This window comes from Pseudoliparis swirei, chromosome 3 (assembly GCF_029220125.1).
Source record: "Pseudoliparis swirei isolate HS2019 ecotype Mariana Trench chromosome 3, NWPU_hadal_v1, whole genome shotgun sequence".
NCBI classification, from domain to species: domain Eukaryota; kingdom Metazoa; phylum Chordata; class Actinopteri; order Perciformes; family Liparidae; genus Pseudoliparis; species Pseudoliparis swirei.
This window is the reverse complement of record NC_079390.1, coordinates 3,523,481-3,542,995: the sequence shown is the minus strand read 5'-3', so window position 1 is coordinate 3,542,995 and position 19,515 is coordinate 3,523,481. Positions and strand designations below refer to the sequence as shown.

At 43.1% G+C, this 19,515-nt stretch overlaps 2 protein-coding genes across 5 annotated transcripts; one reads left to right on the top strand and one right to left on the bottom strand.

The window, feature by feature from the left end:
• Positions 1-128: 128 nt before the first annotated feature.
• On the top strand, positions 129-6,441 carry layna (layilin a). 3 transcript variants are annotated; one of them, XM_056409154.1, is made up of 9 exons: positions 129-280; positions 703-1,692; positions 1,870-1,890; positions 2,442-2,739; positions 3,243-3,400; positions 3,493-3,537; positions 3,624-3,686; positions 3,797-3,893; positions 5,608-6,441. In XM_056409154.1, the coding sequence occupies exons 2-9, from the start codon at positions 1,614-1,616 to the stop codon at positions 6,323-6,325; spliced, it is 1,479 nt and encodes a 492-aa protein (XP_056265129.1). In that variant the 5' UTR covers positions 129-280; positions 703-1,613; the 3' UTR covers positions 6,326-6,441. The 3 variants fall into 3 exon arrangements, with proteins under 3 accessions (XP_056265129.1, XP_056265119.1, XP_056265111.1); XM_056409144.1 differs by having other exon boundaries at positions 129-510; XM_056409136.1 differs by having other exon boundaries at positions 129-1,692.
• A 1,327-nt stretch (positions 6,442-7,768) lies between these two features.
• alg9 (ALG9 alpha-1,2-mannosyltransferase) lies at positions 7,769-19,338 on the bottom strand. Of its 2 annotated transcripts, XM_056411671.1 has the most exons (15): positions 19,183-19,337; positions 17,562-17,697; positions 17,318-17,452; positions 15,965-16,035; positions 15,776-15,864; positions 14,837-14,972; positions 14,669-14,756; positions 14,286-14,391; positions 12,149-12,271; positions 11,699-11,853; positions 11,480-11,609; positions 9,250-9,397; positions 9,029-9,158; positions 8,819-8,949; positions 7,769-8,347 (listed from the first exon to the last, which is right to left on the bottom strand). In XM_056411671.1, exons 1-15 carry the CDS (start codon positions 19,320-19,322, stop codon positions 8,224-8,226), a joined length of 1,842 nt encoding a protein of 613 aa, XP_056267646.1. In that variant the 5' UTR covers positions 19,323-19,337; the 3' UTR covers positions 7,769-8,223. The 2 variants fall into 2 exon arrangements, with proteins under 2 accessions (XP_056267646.1, XP_056267647.1); XM_056411672.1 differs by lacking the exon at positions 7,769-8,347 and having other exon boundaries at positions 8,858-8,949; positions 11,699-11,780; positions 19,183-19,338.
• Between the last annotated feature and the right edge of the window lie 177 nt (positions 19,339-19,515).

The window sequence follows — 19,515 nt, the reverse complement described above, 5'->3', positions numbered from 1 at the left end:
GTCCAACTAAACATTCAGAGTTCACTGGTTTACACGTCATCTTGTTTATAGGATCAGACACATTACACCTTCATGTTGACCTTTGGAGGTGGGTCTGTAATGTTTTTTTTTTTACCCGTCTTTGTATAACAACTCAGAAATCACTGAACCCAAAAGCATGAATTCAAAAGTTAGTAATCCTTTAAAATCCTTTTCATCAGACCAGAACAAATAATACAAATAGTCAAAAACCAAGCAGGAAGAATCAAGAAGACAAAACCCAACAAGCGGGATTAAACAGGTAATGGATGGAACACTGGATGGAGAGACATGGCAACCAGGCCATCGGGATGAAGGTTACGGGATCTGGGGCCGGTAGGATGAGGACGAGGATGAGGATGATGATGATGATGATGATGGTGACCAGGTGTGGAAATGGGGGGTTAAGCTCAGGTGAGGATAACGAGTTGATACAAGGCGGACGAGGTTGACATAATCTGTAACGAGGGAGTGAGTGATGTCACAATAAAGGTGAGCTTGGGACTCGTTGTGCTTCGCTAACAGTACTTTAGCTCGGTGTGGAAAATTTAAATTTAAAAAAAGTACTAATAAAAGATCACAATAGAGATCTGTTGCAGGGTGTTCTTGTGCGCCATATACATGCATATCAAATGTATTGTGGTGATGTGTTGAATCATTTGACATATGTATCTTTTATTTCAGACCAATTGGCAGTTACAGGCTCTGAAATCCATTTTTTCCATCCATCAGCCGATTATTCTGAGTGAGGGAGTCCTCACACTTTATTTTAAGAGTCAGATTGTCAGTATTTGTTTTTTAAATCTCTGATCTGTTCTCTGGTTTGAGGTGGGCAGGGCTGTGACGTCGTGTCATTCGTACACACATGTGTACCGATGATGATTTAGTTTATCTAAATCTAAAACGGACGACAGTTTGAACGTAATCTCATTGTTTTCACACATTTCAAGTTGCAGGTAAACATTTTGAGTTTCAGACTTGATTAATAAAGAATACCGTCCCTCCTGGTAGGATTCATCCGCTCTGCTTGGCCGTCCGGCCTTTTGCACTTAAACGCGATAACGCCGCAATACACCTGAGATGAATACTTTAAATGCCGCTGATCGAGTTGGAGCGGATCATTTTCATGTAACACTTTTGTAACGATGATCCCCGAAGCTTAAGCAACAAAGGAGGCAGCGAGATCTGCCTCTTGTCAGCGTTTACGATGGGGAGCACTTGCGTGATTAGATGTCTCGCAATCGATGCCGCTTCTTCTCCCAATCATTAAAACGGCTCTTAACAGATTACAGATTACAGACCCCCCCTCCCAAACAGCCCCTCTCCTCTTTCTGCTCCTCCTCCTGTCTCACACACTCTCGTTCTCAGCGGATAGAACGGGAGACTTGCCTCTTAAGCACTTTTGTTTTTGGTGGGGGGGGGGGGGGGTGCTTTTCCTTTGAATTTCATCCCGTTCGGGGAGGGGAGAGCGCTTTCATTCACCGCGAAGCAACAGCTGCTCCTCCGGAGGTTCATCCAGAGCGCCCCCGAAGAGCGGAGGAGCGGCATGAAAAAGACTAAACTCAACAAGAGGCGGTGGTGAATGGCTCACGACGATGGACAACCTGCTGACGGTCTTCTGTCCCCTGCTGCTTTTATGCTTTGATCCCTCTGCGGCCACGAGCCTCATCACAGGTGAGCCGCACACAGAAACACACACACACACACACACACACACACACACACACACACACACACACACACGCCACGGTGGAAAGACACACACTTCTGACTCATTTGTGCATCTCTGTCTCTCGGTTCCTCCGTGGCACGCCGTCCTGACTTCACGCTGGATTGTTTTGACTCTTGAAGCGGATATAATCGAAGCCAGAGGTAGGCGACACACCAAAGTACAGTTTGAAAAGCTCGCACGACTGCCTCCAAATGTATTCTTCTCTTCTTCGTCCACTTTTAAACCGGGTTTGTCCCCAAAAAATGGGGGCGGCCGGTTCCACCTCACTCTCGCAGCGATCTCTCGAACCCCATCTCTCCATCTCGCTCGACCTTCCGAATCTCCTCCTCCACCTGTCTCTTCCGTGTGTTCTACGCTTCCTTGGTGCATTTACTTTAAACTACAACGCTTTCCTCAGGACAATGATCCCCATCCCTCCTCAGCACGTGTCCGTACCACCGCACTCCATTCGCCTTCGCCGGCCGCTCCACCCAATCCTCCAACCCAAAAGCATCTCCATCAGATTCTTCTTCCTATCCATACGCTTCACCCCACGCTTCGCTCTCACCATCGCCATCTCGCTTTCTCTCAAACGCCACGTCTCACCCCCGTGTAGCGTTACAGATCTCACGCAGCTCCGATAAACCTTTCCTGGGAAGAAAATGAACTGCACTTCGTGTGTAATCGTGTGTGTGTGTGTGTGTGTGTGTAGGTCAACGCATGTGCAAGGCAGGAAAAGGCCGGCCGTGTTACAAGCTGGCCTACTTCTCTGAGCTCCGGCGCCGGCTGAACTTCGTAGAGGCCGAGCTGGCCTGCCGGCGGGACGGAGGGCAGCTGCTGAGCGTGGAGTCCGAGTCCGAGCAGAAGATCGTGGAGCGGCTCGTCACGGAGCTGCGGCCCACCGACGGAGACTTCTGGATCGGGCTCCGCCGTAACCACGGAGACGAGGAAAGCAACGCAGACTGCTCTTCGCAGTACTACTGGCTGGATGGCAGCGAGTCCACGTTTAGGTGTGTGTGTGTGTGTGTGAGGTGTCAAGGGGTCACAGGGGTCAAGAGGCATGAAGTGAAATATCGAATGTTTTTTAAGCTCGTTAAATCGCGCTCATCAAAGTGAATTTTGTTCAATGACACGGTGCCTGGGACAAAAATATAAATATTATATAAATTAATCGTGTTATTATTAATACAGGATTTTAAGGCTGTATTGTATATAATGTAGGCTGATGTCTAAACACAAGCACAATAACACAATAAGTGTGTGAGTGTGTGTGTGTGTGAGGGTGTGTTTGTGTGTGTGACACTAATCTCCCGAGCATCGGTATTTCGAAGTATTTGTATTATTGGAAGGCATCAGATCCTTTAAGGAAGTTATTTCATGTATGTGTGTGTGTGTGTGTGTGTGACAGAAGATTAAATGTTATGTACAGTAATGTGTGTTTGGCAGGTATCAGCTAGACCTGTATTACAAACATTTGTGTGTGTGTGTGTGCGCATGTGTGTGTGTCCTGCAGGAAGTGGCATTGGGATGAGCCATCCTGCGGCTACGAGGTGTGTGTGGTGATGTATCACCAGCCGTCCGCTCCCCCCGGTCTCGGGGGGCTCTACATGTTCCAGTGGAACGACGATAATTGTGAAACCAGGAACAACTTCATCTGCAAATACACTGCCGGTGAGTTACTGACACGGGGTTTCAATATATATATATATATATTTTTTTAACGTTAAATATACTTCGTTGATCTGGATTCTTTTTCTACGCAGAGAAACCACTGGAGCCGTCCCCTTCTCCCAACTCCACCCAAACAAGTAAAATATCACAGAATACGACGGAACAGACATTTTTGGATACCTGTGGTCGATACACAGTGTTCATACGATGCTTCCCATTTCAGATGTTTTCCCTTCGTCCGCGTTGCCGTGGGATCCAAGCGATCACAACCCGGAGCGGAGTGCAGGTCGACTGCCCCGAGACTCACGCTGACTAACCCTCCTCTGAGTATACGCTCTCCACTCTGATCTGCATCTCCAAGTCACTAAATCTGGATCTCCTCCTCGTCTCTTTCAGCGTTTAATTTGATCTACGTCATCATTCCCAGCATCCCGCTGATCCTGCTGCTGCTGACGGTGATCGGAGTCTGCTGCTTCAAGCTGCTCGGCCGACGGTGAGGAGCACTCACGCTGAAAAACTCAAGAACACCAGTTCAGCATTTCATAGGACCGACTGTAGGCGACAGCCATCAAGACGCAACGTCATGTTTGTAGTGGCTGTCTGTCCAATAAATCAAAATGCCACTGGTGCATCATGGGGGTTTGTGGTTTTCGCAGACAAAAGAAAGCGTCGTCTATTCAGGATTCTGTCATTCTGATGATTCATTTAACTAAAACAAAACAAACTAGAACGGGCACTCGGTAGAGCGCATACCTTCGCATATCACAAGATTGGGCATTGAATTATAAACATTTTGGCATTAGTTGCATGCCAATTGGATAAAAAAATTGACCGTGCTATGGTAAAAAGAAGATTTTGACCTATCCATGACCTTGACCTTGACCTTTGACCCGATTGATCCCAAAATCGAATCAAATGGTCCCCGGATAATAACCAATCATCCCACCAAATTTCCTGCGATTCGGTTTAAAACTTTTTTTGTTATGCGAGTAACACGCATACAAATAAATAAATAAATAAATACACGGCGATCAAAACATAACCTTCCGCATTTTCAATGCGAAGGTAACAAACAAATGAACTCCTCACGCTGCCTCTCCATCGGCCTACCCAGGTGCATGCTGGTCCTGTACCTGCCTACTCCCACAGGTGCTCACAGCTTTACCCAATTAACGAACAAATGAACAGCCAAAAGACTAATTATATCTAAACAACAACAACAACAATAAATTAAACTAAACTAAAAACTATCACAAGAATAAGATATTTTAATACATCTAAACATCTGACCTGAATAATCAAACAATCTGCATGATGAAACAATACTACTTGTCAATAAAATAACTAAATAATATCAAATAAATAGCTCCAACAATGTTGATTATTCTGACGCTTCCATAATACAGTTGTCAAACAATTTGTGATTATTTGTCTTCGATAGTAAAAACACAATATGACAAATAGTCTGTCCTGTAACGCCGGGTAGTTCTTAAGTTCCTGTTATAACCATTAAAAGGACAACAGCGTGTGTTTACATCGAGTGTACATGCAGTAGTTCACGTAGCATGATGTGCTAACGTTAGCTAATGATGCATGTGCTAACCTTAGCTCCACAGGTTGTCACATAAAAACATTTAAACACATCATATTATTACTATCTGTAGTTTAAAACTGTAGCTACATACTAGCGCATTTATTGTTCTTGTGATGCTACGCTGTGATGCTACATTGTGATGCTACGTTGTGATGCTACGTTGTGATGCTACGCTGAGATGCTACGTTGTGATGCTACGCTGTGATTGGCCAGCCTGGCCATGGAAAAACCTCAACAAACAATCTTTCAGTATTTGTTCATATCTTCCGAACACTCAACTCCAAGTAAATTTGTTCGTAACTCACTATTAAATCTTAATAAATGGCTCACAAATATTTGTTTAATTAAAAAATGTAAAAAAAGCTAACCAATGTGCTCTGATAGCAGCAGGCGGTGAATGTGGGATTTGATGCGGGTCGTTAATATGTGTTTTTAATAGTTTTTGGAAAAGGATAAAGTTCTATTTCACCAAGGAATATAAAAACCTCCTCAGGCTTTCACTCCATTGCTAATTCTACTGTTCTCCACTCCTCTGAATGTCTGTGTCGGGTTTCTTTCCATGTGAACGTTCCAGCCGTCGTGTTCACGCTTTTTTCTTCTCTGTGTGACACAGAAACAGGAAGCAGCAGAAATCCGAAGTGTGCCAGACGGAGCCGGGCCTCTGCCCCAGCTCGGCTCCCGCCGACGTCTACAACGTCATCCGCTCCCAGATGGACGACGACCTGGTGTCGGCGCGCCCGCAGACCAAAAACACCTCCTTTTTAAGCTCCTCCCCCGACACCCCGACGGGCGACTACGACAACCTGGGCGGCCGCGACACGGAGAGCGGCTTTGTGACGCTGGCGAGCACGGAGAGCTGCCTCCTCAACTTTGACCTCAGTGACCTCAGCCTCGGGCGTCGCACCACCCACGACTTCTACAACACCAGCTTGGGCCGCGCCGCGAAGAGGGACTTGAATGACCGCGGCCTGAGCGGCGGCGGCGAGCACGGACGGTTTCAAGACAGGAGTCTAGGCCGCCGCACGACGAAGAGCGAGCACTTCGGCAGCGGCGTGTACGGAGGCCACGCGCTGTACGACGGCAGCACCAGAGGAGCGGGCGACCTCTACGACCCCAAACTGAGGCCGCCCGGAAGCCACGCGGTGAAAGCTGACCTCTATCAGACGTACATCACCAACGGCAAAGAAGACGCTTACCGAACCAGCCTCGGAACCTACGGGAACAGGAAGTCCTACCAGGCGAATCTGGATTGCTACAGAAATGGCCTGAACGTCGACGTGGGAAGGAGATACTTCAACGAACAAGACTGGATCAACAGAGAAAACTACTGATGCTCTGAACACCGTTACCGTGCCGACAGCAGTGTGTGTGCACGGGGACGAGAGAACTGTGCATGTGCGTGAATTGTTTGTAGGGTAGATTTTGTATTTTGTCTTTTAGGGGATTGAAATCGGATTAGGACATCAAATTATTTATATACTGTATATATATATATATATATAAATACAAATATATATATAAATATATATATATATAGAAGGAAATATATATATATATATATTTATAGACAAATATATATACATATATATTAATTGTATATATTAATATATATATATATATATATATTAATTGTATATATAAGGCAATTAATTTGGACAGATTACAAAAATTACATCAAAACCAAAATTTTCTTTAGTCGTGTGTAGCCGTGCTGATTGTTCAGGTTTGAATTAATCATGTTTTGTGAGATTTTTGCCTCCAAGCCAATTAAATGGAGAAACAATGTCCAGGTCACTCTTAGCGCGTTGCCTTTAAGGCTTTTTTCTATTTCGTTTTTTGTTTCATTGTTGTATTAATTTCAAGACATTAATTAATAGAAATATGATTTTTCTGTTTCCGCAATCCACACACCGACAGCTGTCTCACACCGACTACTGAACAACGAGTCTTCGGAGGACACGGGTTCTGGAAGTCCATTCAGCTTCGCTGTGTCGTGGCGCTAAATCGTTGGTAATGTGACCTCCACCTTATGACGATAAAGAAAGATGTGTGGAATTTGAAGAAGAGAAACAATATCTCTGGGTCTACTGCATTGATTTGGATAGTTTATTATTATTTTTAAACCGTCCATTGTGAGCCCGGCAGCGCCACGACGATATAATACAACTTTAAGACAGTGGCGTAATATTTTAACTCGGCCTCAAGACTAAATCATCTCTCTGAACCTCTGCGTTAGGCTCCAACTGTTCTCATCTTAAATTGTGCACATGACACATCGGTCTGACTGATGACGAGTGACTGCGTGGCAGCCTGTTTGCATGGCCTTGTCGCGCTGCCCGGGCTGTTAGGCAGAACTATTGGAGCTTTTGGACCTTTATGGCTGCTGTACCCAATATAAACCTCAGAGACAAAGACACATACAATCAATACTGCTTGAGGGAGCAAGGGGGGAATCTCTTCTCTGTAATGCAAGTGTGTTTTTGACATGACCGTAACATTGCGAGAGGCCCATGAATGTAATTACATTTCACTGTTCCCTTGTTTATTTTGAGTGCCTGCAGCCCGACCAGAGCAATGGCATGACATCAAAGAGAATGACACGATATAGCATCATTGTTATTATTACTTATTCAGAATGCATAATGCCTTGACGTCTCTCCTGACAGTGAGAGTGGTTTGTATGTTTGTTACATCTTCAAATAAAATGAAATTAAGAATCGAACCGGTCCGCTTTTGGGATTTTACTGCCGCGATGAAATAACAGGACGGTTGCATTAGCAGTCAATCAGGTTTTTTTTAATTCACATTCCAAATTAAATTAGAAAACACACCATTGCTGTCATTGCTCTCCACACAGAGCCCACAGGATACTCTTCAATGCAGACAAACACTACAAGATTTATTACACTCACCGTTCAGAAACACAAAAGACGAATCTCAGAATTGTGATTAACGGTCTAAATACATGTGAAATCTTGTAGTGCACAACATTAATTTCCACAACGACACACACACACGTTTGTAATACATTTCCAGCTAATACCTGCCAAACACACACATACTGTGTACATAACATTTTATCTTCACACACACATACACTAACGTCCTTAAAGGGTCTGATATCTCCCAATAATACAAATACTTCGAAACACATGCATACATACATGTCACACACACACACACGATTGATTTCTGTTAACATTTTGCTGCCAGGCTAAAAGGTCAAAGGTCAGCCATGCGTCCGCTTGCGAGGCTGCTTTTGCCGCCGCGGCTTCAGGATGACGTAGCGCCGGTAGGTGGTGTGCTGCTCGGAGAGAAACGGGATGTAGAGCACTCGGAAGAGAGGAGACGACCTGATGGAGAAACAGTTTGTATTAAAGAAACTGCATCAGTCTCTTTAAGAAGTATTACCACTCAGGAACAATGGATACAATTAATGTTCTACTTAATTTGTAGTAATTTGTTTAATTCAACAGGATACTCTTTATTCTGTGTGTTACTCTTTCTTTACTTTTTGGCTTCAATTCAGTTCATTTTGAATCGCCCATTATCACAAATTTGCCTCAGAGGGTTTAACAATCTGTACGCATACGACCTCCCTGACCTTTGACCTCACATCGGATCAGGAAAAACTCCCAAGAAATAGAAAAAAAACTTTCACGTGGGAAAAAAGGTGAAGGACACTTCAGGAGAGCAACAGAGGAGGATCCCTCTCCAGGATGGACAGAATAATAAACGTCATGTGACCAGAAGGAATACTTTTTTAATGTAATGATTAACACAATCTCAATCTTCTGTGTAAATCCCAGGTGTGTGAAACGTACCTCGCGGCTCGAAGGAACGGCTTGGAGGCGACGACGCTCCACTCCTCCTTGTTGGCGGCGTAGCGCGGCTCCAGCGGCGTCTCCTCCTCCGCGTCCAGGTCCACGACGTAGTGGCACTGCCGCAAATCCACCTGCAGCGGGGAAGACGCGTCCCAATGAAAACTCCCGTCTGCTCGCGAATGCGGCGTCCGCGCGTCCGAGCGGACTCACGTATCGGGTCGGCTCCTCCAGGTTCTGGTCGTTCATGTGTTCCGGTGGGTCCCGAGTGGCCAGAGGACCCGGGCCGTACGGCTGAGGCAGCTGCCCTTTGAACTCGGACTGAATGAAGTGAAGTCGCCAGCTGTAGGTTTTGGGAAGAGAAACTCGTCAGCGACCCAAAAATGGAAACGCGCGTTCCGTAAATGAATTGGACAAAGAACCCGGGTTCTGACTTGTGGGGGAGCAGGAAGCTGCTGGGGAAGCGGTGCCACTCTTTGCCCACACACACAACCACAGGGCGGCCTTCAGGGACCGAGTGGAGACTCGGGTCCTTGGCGATGCGATAGAACTCTGGGTAAAGGTCCAGAGGGGCGTGGTAGCCTGGAGACCATGGGAACATGTGTTGATGTATTTATGTTGAACTGCTGGCACACACACAGAGAGACACACACACAGAGACACACACACACACACAGAGAGACACAGAGACACACACACAGAGACACACACACACACAGAGAGACACACACAGAGACACACACACACACACACACAGACACACACACACAGAGACAAAGAGACACACAGAGAGACACACACACACACACAGAGACACACACACACACACACACACACACACAGAGACACACACACACACAGAGACACACACACACACAGAGACACACACAGAGACACACACACACACAGAGACACACACAGAGACAAAGAGACACACAGAGACACACACACACAGAGACACACACACAGAGACACACACACAGAGACACACACACACACACACCAGGCATGAAAACGGGTCAGGGGTGAAAAAGGTGAGCGCACATCGATGTTGGACGTTGTATGATAATCTATAGGTCCTCCATTCTGACACCAAGTCAGTGATCGGGCCCTATAATAATAGTAATATTGTGTATAATATGGTCATTCATGAACCAACTTACTTTTGTTGTTGTTGGCGTGAACAAGTCTTTAAATCTTGTGCTCTGCTGAGCCATGAGTCTGTTCCTCGAGTCTGTTCTGCCTTTACCTGGTTGTCACGATCTTCTATACCATACCTGCCATAAATATCATGATACTGATACAATACCATAAAACGATACTGGTATATTGATCTATAATAGTAATAAATAAAATATCTGTATGGTTCACTTTTTACCAACTTTTTCAACACTTAACAAATGGCAGTATTATTAGTATACAATATATTAATGAAACTACATGGAGCCATGATAGCATTGATTATACACTGAGGCCGTTAGTCTGTATCTGACCAGAGGATACAGAGTTCATCAGGATGAGCAGCTGTAGAGTTACAGAAATTTACAGACTGAACTTAAATATTTCACTTCTGGCATTTTTTTATTTTTATTTTAATTCCGAAAAATTCGCCACTTAACGCACTGTGAGCGCGCCGCGCAGTGCGCGCAGTCAACAGACGGAGCAGCGCGGCGCGCTGATCCCCACTCTTTTAATGAAGTATCATAAATAATAATAAATCACATCAGCTCTTAACGTCGGGGGTTTTGTTAGTCGCCATACCGTGCAGCTAAACCACCACGCGAAGAAGACATCTTTTGCTGATTGCGACGAGACGACACGTCCATTTTGTTTCAAACGGCAGCGACTTCGCGAAGGTGACACACACAGACAGAGACACAGAGACACACACACAGACACAGAGACACACACACACACACACAACACACAGAGACACACACAGAGAGAGACACACACACACACAGAGACACACACACACAGAGACACACACACACACACACAGAGACACACACACACAGAGACACAGAGACACACAGAGAGACACACACACACACAGAGACACACACACACACACACAGAGACACACACACACACAGAGACACACACACACAGAGACACACACACACAGAGACACACAGAGACACACACACATACACACACACACACACCAGGTAAAGGCAGGTCAGGGAAAAAAGGGTGGCGCACATCGATGTTGCAGTGATCTACCCTATAATAATAGTAATATTGTGTATAATCATTCATGAACCAACAACTTTTTTGTTTGTTGTTGGCGAAACAAGTCTTTTCTCTTGCTTCTGCTTGAGCCATGAGTCTTTCCTCAGTCTGTTCGGCATTTTTATTTTTTATTTTACTTATTTTTAAAGCGCGCGCGCATGCAAGTGCGCGCAGTGTCTTGATCGCGAGCAGTCAGCTGCCTGATCCCGCGCCTTTAATGAAGTATCATACTAAAATGCTAAAAATCATCATCACTTAACGCACGGCGTGCTTGGCAGTTAGTATCGCCACACCAGCGTGAACACAGCAGCAGATGAATGTGCGGGCTAACATTCCAGCCTAAACCACCACTGAAGACATCTTTGACGCTGCTGATTGCGGACGCCGACACGTCCCATCAGTCTTTCTCTCACACACACACACACACACCTTTGAAGAGGGCGACGGAGCGAGACAGGGACAGCACTGAGAAAACCACGACGGTGCCGACAGCCAGCCAGTTGGAGGAGACCGTGTAGTGCTCCAGCCGGTGGCGCTGGAACAGGAAGTGGTAGCATTTCTGCAGGAAGTACAATGAGAATCAGAAACAACTAAAGTTTTTTCCAGATTCCAAAAAGGGGTCCAAGCGGAAAACAGCAAAACACACACCTGCAGAGAGGAGAGGGCGACTGCCCCGCTGAGGCAGATGAGAGGGTAGATGGGGAAGAGGAAGCGCTCTTCTTTATGAGGTCTGGTGAAGAAAACCAACATCCACAGATACATGGGAGACAGAGTCAGCCAGTACGGGCGGCCCAGGTTCTGCACTGCAGGAAACACACGTGAGCACAGGCACACAGACGCCACTTTCAATATTTACATCACCGCTAAAACAGTTTGAACAGTGGAAGATGATCTCGGTTTAGCCGCATACTGTCTATGCTTCAGGGCTCGAGCTGTGTTATAACAGTATAATAATGATTGTATTACATTCAATCCGTTTCCAAAAACACCTTCTTATATAAATGTTCATACGACGAGGTGAAAAGTACCCGAGTACGTCATTACCAAACCACTTCTACTTATTGTTCTGCTGAGGCAGACGGCCGTTTCCCTGCTCACCATTGAACCGCTGTAACAGCGTCTCCATGAGAGCCGTGAGGGGCAGCGACAACAGGGCCAGAGCAAACACCAGGTTGAAGTTCAGGATCCCGTTAGAAAAGTAGAAATGCCACGGCTCTGTACCTGAAAATCAAACAACACACAATATATGTATATATATATATACAGGACTGTCTCAGAAAATTAGAATATTGTGATAAAGTTCTTTATTTTCTGTAATGCAATTAAAAAAACAAAAATGTCATGCATTCTGGATTAATTACAAATCAACTGAAATATTGCAAGCCTTTTATTCTTTTAATATTGCTGATTATGGCTTACAGCTTAAGAAAACTCTAAAATCCTATCTCATAAAATTTTAATATTTCCTCAGACCAAGTAAAAAAAAGATTTATAACAGCTGAGTGTTTGTCAAGGCTCAGGAAACCCTTGCAGGTGTTTCGAGTTAATTAGACAATTCAAGTGATTTGTTTAATACCCTACTAGTATACTTTTTCATGATATTCTAATATTTAGAAATAGGATATTTGAGTTTTCTTAAGCTGTAAGCCATAATCAGCAATAATAAAAGAATAAAAGGCTTGCAATATTTCAGTTGATTTGTAATGAATCCAGAATGCATGACATTTTTGTTTTTTGAATTGCATTACAGAAAATAAAGAACTTCATCACAATATTCTAATTTTCTGAGACAGTCCTGTATATATATATAACGCAGCGTCAGAAATACAGGAGGGCAAAGGGCAAAACCGCCCCTGAGAAATATAATTTTGCCCCCGATATCACTAGAGGAAGGGCAAAAAATGCCCCCATAATTTAGATAATTTACGAGCATTTTGTTTTTTGTCTTTGTTGTGTCCGTCCCAGCTGTATTGCCTGTACAAGGTAGGTAAAAAAAATCAATACAAATAATTTTGAATTATAAAAAAGAAGACATTTTAATTGTTAATAGTTGTTTTAAATAATTTAATAAAAAATAACCACAAATAAATAAGAATAAAATTGAATATCATTGTCTGATTTATGTTTTATGTTTGTAAAAAAAATCTAAGAAAACACTTTGAATCCGCAGACTACTGCCTAATAGTCTTATTATTGCCATTTTTATGACAATTGCTCATTTACTGTAAGCTTAAACAAGTATATTTATATTTTTTTAACAAAGGTTAAAAATTATTTCACAATTTCTTTTTAAATGCCCATGGATTTCAGTCAGTGGGGGCAAAAATTGCCCCCTAAAAAATATGTAAATTTCCTACCCTGATATAACAGCACATGTCCAAACCATCACAATAAATACAAGTTATTTAAAGGGCAACTCCAGAGGGGATAGTCAGAGATGTTGTTATAAAAACAGGTAAAACATGAAATACTATTGTGTTATTGTCTGTGAATTTGTCTATTTGCAACCTATTGGCACTCATTCAAAAGGTTTTAACCCTTGTGTTGCCTTCGGGTCATTTTGACCCGATTCAATATGTAACCCTCCTGTCGCCTTCGGGTCAATTTGACCCGATTCAATGTTTAATGTCGGTGTTCTTTCGGGAGTCAACAAACAAACATAAAGTACCTCACACTTAAACTTGGAAAACAATATTAATTCTAATAATTTTCTGGAGATTTTAATAGCTGGGGTCATATTGACCTCAAGGGTAAAATATGTTAGTAAATATAAAGGTAACAGGAGGGTTAAACATTGAATCGGGTCATATTGACCTGAAACATTGAATCGGGTCAAATTGACCCGAAGGCAACACAAGGGTTAAAGTACTAGTGTTGATGATGTGACGCCCTCTAGTGGCAACTATAAACAGTGCAGCTTTAAATTGTTCTCACTTCCATTTGCTCCGTTCTGTCACTAAAACAAAAATATTGCCATCATAAAAACCCTAAACATGCATCATCACTTCCAGCATTGTGTAGAACAGAATGATTAATAGTCTGTTTCACAAATAGGGTTCTGTGTAACATGCTGAATTAGATATGTCAATTATATTGTTATATTAAAAAAATAAAACATTATGAAAAGAGCTTCGTGACAAAATAGGACTTAAAAATCACATCCAGAGGAGGAAAATAATATCAGGTCACAATTCCATTTTTCCTGATACATTATTGATGTGTGCTGTTATATTACCATACAGATCAGGTCCATGAGGTGTGAAGACGTTATAGAGCAGAATATTGAGCGGAGCAATGACCAGTTTGCCATAAAAGTAAGAGTCTACTGCCACGAGGGGTACCTGAGGAACACAAAAGGACAAACAGAGGCAACGTGAATGGCCCATTTACATGTAGTAAGAGCACATATTGACCATGATAAGGCCTATGTTATAGTATATCATTATTTGTGTGGCACAGAACGTAATATCCCATAATATTCCTGCATCCTCATAAACTCTGTGCAAACACTGCAGCTGTGACACCGCGAAGAAATGACGACACGTGCACCTTTGCCCCGTGACATTTAAATCCCGATTTGTTTTATCTGCATATAAAGAAATACCAAAGTCCTCTCACCAGCAGCAGAAGCAGAGCGACCGCCAACCAGGCGACGAAACTCTTCCACTGCCTTTTTAACACCAGCAGGTCGAAGGCGATGGGAATCCTGAGGAGAATTTTTTTAAATGAAAGTTGATTATAAGAGTCGTACATTTTGTCACGAGGCATTTGATTTCGCGCCTTTACCCGACGAGAGCGGAGAACGGCCATCCGACGATGGCGCCGGCTGCCACGCCCAGGACGGCTAACGGCGTGGAGTCCTGAAACCATCCCGTCATGGCAACCAGTGTTGTGTACATGCAGAAGGAAGAGGGCAGGAATGCTGACGAGACAAAAAATAGAACCCGTCACTGACACACATCTCTGCAAAGCCTTTTTCATCCGACAGTGAACACAAAGACCAGAAATGCATCACAAATATTAAATGTCCCTTTTCTTATGTTTACGTACTGCTCCATATTGTTTATTAGTGTATACACTATCGTTCAAAAGTTTGGAGTCACCCAGACAATTTGGTGTTTTTTATGAAAACTCACTTTTATTTATCAAATTAATTGAAAAATGAATATAAAATATCGTCAAGACATTTACACAGTTAGAAATAATGATTTTTATTTGAAATATTAATGTTGTTCTTTAAACTTGTGGCTCAAAGGAAGGCCAGTTTTATAGCTTCTCTCACCAGCATAACTGTTTTCAGCTGCGCTCACATAAAAAGGGTTTTCAACGGTTTTCTACCCCTCCGTTAGTCTTCTAAGGCGATAACACAATGTACCATTAGAACACTGGAGATGGGCCTCTATACACCTGTCGAGACTTCATTAAACAACAGAGAATAGTCATTTGACACATTAACTATGTATATAGGGTATTTATGATTAATTTAATGTTACCTTCATTGAAAATATGCTTTTCTTTGAAAAATAAGGACATTTCTAAGTGACCCCAAACTTTTGAACGGTAGCGTGTATATAAAACATCTGTCGCAAGTTATTCCGAAAAGATGGAGGTAAACACAAATCTGGGATGAAGGTGAATATATAAATGGAAATAGGAAAAGAAAGAGAAAGAAACAGACGTCAAGAGACGGAAATGGATTTTAAAAAGTGAATCAATCGGACCGACCTGCAGACGAGCAGAACATTCCGGTGCTCAGGACGAGGAACGCCAACATCAGACGGCCCACGTGCAAACCGAACTTCTTACACACCGCCCTGCGGCGCACACGCAAAACAAACGGTTAAATTACAAACAAGTACAAGCCACAAACCCCTCAGGACGCTCCCTTGCATTTATGAAGAAATGTGCACTCACTTGTAGAAATAGAGTTCACAGACGCAGCAGGAGAATGCCAAGACACACCGCACAAAGTAGAACACCAGCACCTGCAACGCAGTCACAACGCAACGATGAAGCTTCTGCAAAGGTACTGTTAAGTTGTAATAGTGTATTTAGATTTTGCATATGTACATAGAGGAAGTGTTATGCTTTAAATCAATACATATAGAACTAGAACAGGCACTCGGTAGAGCGCCTACCTTCGCATATCACAAGATTGGGCATTGAATTATGAACATGTTGGCATTAGTTGCATGCCAATTGGATAAAAATTGACCGTGCTATGGTAAAAAGAAGAGTTTGACCTTTCCATGACCTTGACCTTGACCTTTGACCCGATTGATCCCAAAATCTAATGAAATGGTCCCCGGATAATAACCAATCATCCCACCAAATTTCATGCAATTTGGTTTAAAACTTTTTTTATTATGCGAATAACATGCATACAAATAAATAAATAAATGGCGATCAAAACATAACCTTCCGCATTTTCAATGCGAAGGTAATGCGAAATATTAGGGAGAATATTATTATGACTGCATTATGAATGTATTGTAGAGCATTAGGGAAAGACACTGTTTACTGTATTGACCGTATGTGATGATAAAATGTGAATGGCAAGAGGTGATGTTTGTATGCATGTTGCATGGGGATGGATGGTAGTTAGTATTTCAGAAATGTCGAAGCCGGTCGAAGCCTGTGACATTATTTTAATCCGGAAAGTAACATACTGGACTTTTATTGTGAAGGGACTTTTTCTAGTAGTCTGACCGGAAGTGACGTTGTGACCCGGGGTCGTGACGTTTGACCCCTCCATTTTGATAGCGGACTTTTAGCCAACAAGAAGGTGTTGCAGAACTGAATGACAAAAGACTAACTTCTGAGAGAAGGTGATTGGCTGCTGACGAGTAATACTGCATCTCTTTGTAATGGGAGAAATCGCTCTTTCGTTCCTGACCTGTTAGACAGCAACACTCGCTTTATCTCGTACCTGTGGAGCCTGGATCACTACGAACCCACGATCTTTGATTGTTTGTTAAACTTCTTGCCATTAAATATTGTTAAATGTGTGTGAGAATTCAGGTTGGTTTTTTTTCTCATTAAAAATACATAATTTGTTAAAAAGGAGCACACGTGTTTAAATAATTTCCCACAGAGTTTATGTTCCTACATACAGGAGGACTCTTGCAGTTTAAAATAAACAGTCTTAGCTTCAAAAGAGAGAATTGGGATCAAACAAAAAAGAGCTGATGATTATGCTGTAATTTAGCTATCGTAATTTAAAAATATCAACAAACGTCGAAATGACGGCGAGTTTGGAATAGATACCTTGTTTGTCTGCAGAACATGGGCGTGCAAACAAGCGGGAAGCGCGTGTAACCACAAGTAAGCGTACGACCGGATGGCGTACAGCGGAGAATATTCCCATGTTTGCATCCCTGTGCCGTACAGCAGGTAGTGCATCTGTCAAAACAAGCAACAATCAGATTCGCAGTTAGCAGATTAGCAGATCAGCAGTTCACGAAAAGAGAAGCAGTATCTCGCTGGAACAATTCGGACATTCTGAACTCACGGGCTCCCAGTAGTTGAAGGTCTCATCGCAGTCCGAGATGTTGCTGAGCAAAGCTGCACAGAAACGTGCGGAGAGGAGGCATTTAAATGCAGTCGAGCCTTCTGGAGCCCAAACCTGCCCTGCACGACTAACTGACCTACAAAATACAAATTAAAAACACAGATGCACAATTGATTATTCCTAATACACATTTAAAAAAATATATGCACTGTAATTACGGTCCACTTCAGCATCAAAATGTATTCAATAATGTAAATGTACCACAACGTCTCTTAAAATTACATGCATATTTAACAGAAAATTAACGAGATCTGAAACCGTCTAATTAGCCACGAGGCAACCTGCCTTTTGATGGGCTTTGATGGCGGCCAAACATTCATAGGCTTTAGCTGATTGATGCTTCCAACACATCTGCTTCTAATAAATCTCCAATTATGGTAATTATTTCCGTGCTGGCTAATTTATCTGCCCGTGACTTTAAAAAATGATGTGTTTGGTGGAACACAAAGTAAATATCTTTTACAGAGAAGCAGAGAAAAGATTGAATTACTGGGAGGATTGAAAAACAGCAGAAACACTGAGCAGAGACACTCATTGAATCAAAAGGCCCATTTAAAGTCATTATACGGTTGCACAGCTGTCCTCCACTACTCTTACAGTTTTTTTTGCTATAAGCAGTCTGTCTGTTTGTTTGTTTTCCGTTGTGGCTCTGTCCTGTTTTAAGTTGACATATTGAATATATTTGTATCCTTTAAAAATAGTTTTTTCTTCTTATTCTCATTATTCAGCAGTCATAAAAGCATATTAGTATTTCACTGCACATATTGTAAATGTATGAATCCTTGAATCCAATCTATGCCATTTGTAGTTTCTAGTTTACGATGAGCAGATTGCTGAAGATATATATATATATATATTAAATATAATAATAATAATAATAATAATAACACACTTTATTTGCTCCAATTATGTAAAGAAAATACAGATTATATCTACCTCCCTGATATGGACAGCTGTGTGCCTGTTCAGAAAGACTACAATAAATAAAGACAGTATTTACAACCATTCATAAGTATTAATAGTAACATTGATAACGACGTTCACGCCCATCATCACAGGGTCAGCTCAGTTACGGTCTGTGGCTGCAGCGATGACACGTCATCTCACACACCGACGTGCTGCATTTCAAACGGACTTCAGCAACGAATCAACGACAACAATCACCGTGTCAAAATAAACGTTTATATCCGCGTTGAGCACGAGTTGACTCACGAGGTTATCCGTTGACAGCTTTCGGTAAAGCAGTGTTACAGAGAGCAGCTAGGTTGAATGAATGAAGCTGACCGGGGCGCCTGACTAAAAAACACGCAACTAACGAGCTATCGGGGCCGAAACGCAACTTACAGTCACTGCATTTTTAAAACTGTGAATATATTGTCTCGTGTGTGTTAGGCGGACGTTTCCAATCGTCGCTGTCCTCTAAACTTGCTTCAGCTAGCTTCCCCCTACTCGGGCTGTCAGAACCAGTTAACACGGTCGCTTGTTAAACCGTAACACCGGGGATAGAGCTCCCAGCTACCGACGCGTCTCACGTCGTCTCTGCCCCCGAGCTCGTACTCACTCTGGTTGGGTCTCTGTGGCTTTGCTGTCGTCGCCGCCTTTCTCCTCTTTCGGTGGCCGAGCTTCGGCGGGGACGTTTGCGTTGTTTGCATCTTGCCTGCTGCTCCGCCTGGTCCGCTGCCGAAGCGCTTTGGCCGCCATCTTTTCAGACGTTGCCCCCGAGTCGTGTTTCGTTTATTTCCGCCGCTGCTCGGTTATTGACAGCTCCGAGTCAAAAGACTGGCTGTGGCGACGAGACCTCTCAGTAAACTGGCCTCATCTTTCTCTTCACTTCGCTCACTCAATTGAGCATAAACATCCGAGAAAAGATATAAAGTAAACGGAAGTACTGTAC